Source organism: Macrobrachium nipponense, chromosome 33 (genome assembly GCF_015104395.2).
Source record: "Macrobrachium nipponense isolate FS-2020 chromosome 33, ASM1510439v2, whole genome shotgun sequence".
Lineage (NCBI taxonomy): Eukaryota > Metazoa > Arthropoda > Malacostraca > Decapoda > Palaemonidae > Macrobrachium > Macrobrachium nipponense.
Window position 1 is genome coordinate 12,226,326 of NC_087219.1, and position 3,584 is coordinate 12,229,909.

A 3,584-nucleotide genomic window follows, 5' to 3' on the forward strand; every position below is an offset into this window, starting at 1 on the left:
TTTTTTTAATCCTGATGAGGAAGAGACGCGAGGCGGCAGAGGGTGGGGTTGCAATGGTATATAAAATGCATGTTGTTTTAACATAAATCAGGCAAGGCGTACGAAGAGAGAGAGAGAGAGAGAGAGCGTGGGGGTCTGGGTGGGGGAGGGGAGGGAAGGGAGGTTGGAGGGCGGGGACGGGAGAGGCTGATGGGCCCAACCCTCACGGACAGAGTCAGTAGGTAGCTGGCAGTGTGTGTGTCAGGTCGCGCTGTGTTACGCTCCTTGACCGCGTTCCTCGATTCTGGTGGCCTGTGTGTAAATGCGTTTACGGCGGCAGTTGTGTCATTATGCCGCGGAAATAGAAAGTATAAACCGTAAATTCATTCACTGATGTGTAGGTGTGTCAGACGGGAGGAAAGTAGAGGGAAATTAAGTGCGTTTAGATATGAAGTTTTGAATGATCAGACTCTGAAAAAATAAAATATCCGATGCTGTCAAATCGTTCGTATCCTGTAACACGGTGTGCGAGAATTTTTTTATTTTTTTATGGATGAGAATAAAGAGGTGCATTGAGGAGAAGCCAGGCCTTATATGCTAAGGATTTCTAACTTTATCAGAAAAGCTGAAACGTATACTAACAACGCTCATGTATCACGGAGCATAGACAACTTTTTGTCGACTTTTTAAATTCAGATTGATCGAAGATGTTGGTTGTTTTTCTGCTCTCTTGCTGGATGGCCCTTTTGGATGTAACGCAAGGAGAGGTGCCCAGGTCTTCACGGTAAGAGGAATGCAACCCTTTTTTCTTTTTTCCTGGGCGGGGAAAATTCAGCAGCACACACCCCCCCCCCCCACCCCCCCTCCCCACCCGCGCTACCCCCGCCCCACCCCTTACCCCGTTTGTTTTAGAGGAAAAATAAAAAGGTCGACCGGCTTCGCAGTTCGGGAAAATCTACTCGGGTTTTGCGACTTAAAAAATCTACTTTTCTGTTTTAAGAGAAAAAAAAGCTAGCTTTTTTCCTTTCTTTCTTTTTTTGAGAGAGAGAAGTTCTACCTTTCTTAACAGACGTGAGCCAGGGTTTGGGAATGCGAATGGTGAGAATATTTTAATTCGTGTTTCACTCCTTATTTTTCCTGGAACTGGCTGGACTTAGGTGTGTTCGAAAACGCAAGTTATCAACAGAAAACGAATGAAGTCATTAATGGAATAGTAAAATTTCCTTGAAAAGGAAAATAGAACGAGAAATGAAAACGTGTATTTTTAATGAAAATAAGATAAAGAATTCTGAGAATACTCAAGATCATAGACACTTTGCTTCTAGTATCTGTAAAAGCATTGTTTAAGAAGAAAACGAGCTGACGGCAAGGAAAAATACTTCCTGAAAAATGATGGAAAACTTAACTGAATACACGAAGGGAAAATGAAAAGGTAGAAGCTTCGTGAAACAAAACAAATCCATAGTAAACGTCCCAATGATCAAACACAATTTGATCATTGTAAATAGAACTGGCCAGGTTAAAAATCGAGGTCAAACTTGGCAGGTACGAAAAAATTGTGAAAATGGCCAAAAGTATAACTTTAGTTTCCATTTCTGTTCTTTTATCAATGTGGTCATCTTTACTGCAGTGCAATGTAGGGCGCTTTTTTCGTGTAGGACACGTCAGTGTACGTGTTTATAAATAGATGCGTGAAAGAGAAAAAAAAAATTCCATCTTTCAGTAAAAATAAAAAATGTGTTTTTCAGTCAAGTTAGGAAATAGGGGAATGGATATGTTGGAAATTGTCAAATCCCTTTGCTGTCGGTTTTGTGTCTGATTTTAGATGTAAGCTTTCTCCTCCTCCTTCCTCTCCTTCTTCTCCTCCTCCACCTCCTCCTCCTTCTTCTTCTTCTTCTTCTTGTGTCGAGTAAGGTGAATGCCAGGGACAGGATAAGTGTTTCATTATCTAGAATAGTTTATCTCTTCTAAAGGTTTTAGCGAAATAAGGTCAGATGAAATTTGATTTAATTTGGGTGATTTTACAGTTGGTGTGGAAACTTTCATTGCCAGGGTATAATTATATAGATGAAATAAACCACGACACTCAATTGTTCCTTTTCGCAGTCCAAGCTACACTAGAGGTCAGGATTAACACGCCGAATGTATTCAAGGACAAAAATAAAGGATTACAAAAGAGGTCAGCATTAACATGTCGAATATATTTAAGGAAAAAATAAAGGATTGCAAAAGAGGTCAGGATTAACACGTCGAATAAGGACAAAAATAAAGGATTACGAAAGAGGTCAGGATTAACACGTTGAGTAAGGACAAAAATAAAGGATTTCGAAAGAGGTCAGGATTAACACGTCGAGTAAGGACAAAAATAAAGGATTTCAAAAGAGGTCAGGATTAACACGTCGAGTAAGGACAAAAATAAAAGATTACAAAAGAGGTCAGGATTAACACGTCGAATATAATAAAGGAAAAAAATAAAGGATTACGAAACATTCAAATTCGTAAACCAATCGAGAACGACGCTGAGAGAGAAATAAGTGCCCTCGTATCATTCGAAACAGACTTGGCATTTAAAAAAAAATGTCTTTAAAGATCAAGAGACGATAAAGAAATAAAAACAACATTGAAATTTCCACTCGAAACAGAGACGGCATTAGAAAAAAAAAGTCTTTAAAGATCAAGTGACGAAAAAACAAAAAACAAATAAAAGCAAAAAATGTTTAAAAACTGAAATTTCTGTCGAAGGAAAATCGAAGTTCTTGTCGGGAAAAATTCCATTACGCTGGTTGACGGCTGAGTCTCGAAACAGGTTAGATTGCGTGCAACCTCTGCTGACTTCTGGCTCGCAGGCGAAGCCATTTTTATTGCAATGCAATCTAAAACTATAGGTTTATATCTATGTGTGTACGTATGTGTATACGCGCATATATATATATACTATCTATATATATATATATATGTGTGTGTGTGTGTGTGTGTACATATATATATATATTATATATATATATATATATATATATATATATAATATATACATATATATTATGAATGTATGTCCTAGTGTAATATATATATGTATATATCTTATATATATATTATATATATAAATAAATAGATATTATATAGTTTATAATATTGATTAATATACATATATACAGTAGTCATTCATAGTTTTCACATTAAACACTTTTAACCAACAACCAAAGATAAAACTGATTATGTCCTTAATGCCATACGGGAATATTTAATACGGAATGTATGCAATGAATAGCGGATATCATAAAGTAAATAAAGAAAAAAAAATCGATTTGACAAATTAATAAATAGCTTCGAACAGTGCCTATGGCGAGCATTAGTTAGGCAGTTGTATTTTCTTTCTCGAGGTAACTAATATACTTAATCAATGTAGATATTCAGTTAATATAAACTACGCATAACTGAAAGCATTTGGTTCATGTCTGGGGTTGAGGGGGATGGGGGAAGTGTTAGTGAATTTGCGTGGGTGGGGTTATGGGGGTGGTTGGGGGGAGGTTGAAAGGTCCAGGTCAGATATTGCTGAAGCCGAAATTATCCCATCGCCACAGGCTTCACGCAATGGAAAGTGCTTT

General features: G+C 37.4%; 1 protein-coding gene across 2 annotated transcripts in view; it reads left to right on the forward strand.

Annotated features, from left to right (window-relative positions):
• The first annotated feature begins 222 nt into the window (after positions 1-222).
• Positions 223-3,584, forward strand: part of LOC135202941 (hemicentin-2-like) — a 96,850-nt gene continuing 93,488 nt past the window's right edge. For both annotated transcript variants that reach the window (XM_064232423.1, XM_064232424.1), the window contains exon 1: positions 223-759. In XM_064232423.1, coding sequence (XP_064088493.1) covers positions 687-759 — 73 coding nt within the window. In that variant the 5' untranslated portion in view covers positions 223-686. The remainder of the gene's footprint in view (positions 760-3,584) is intronic.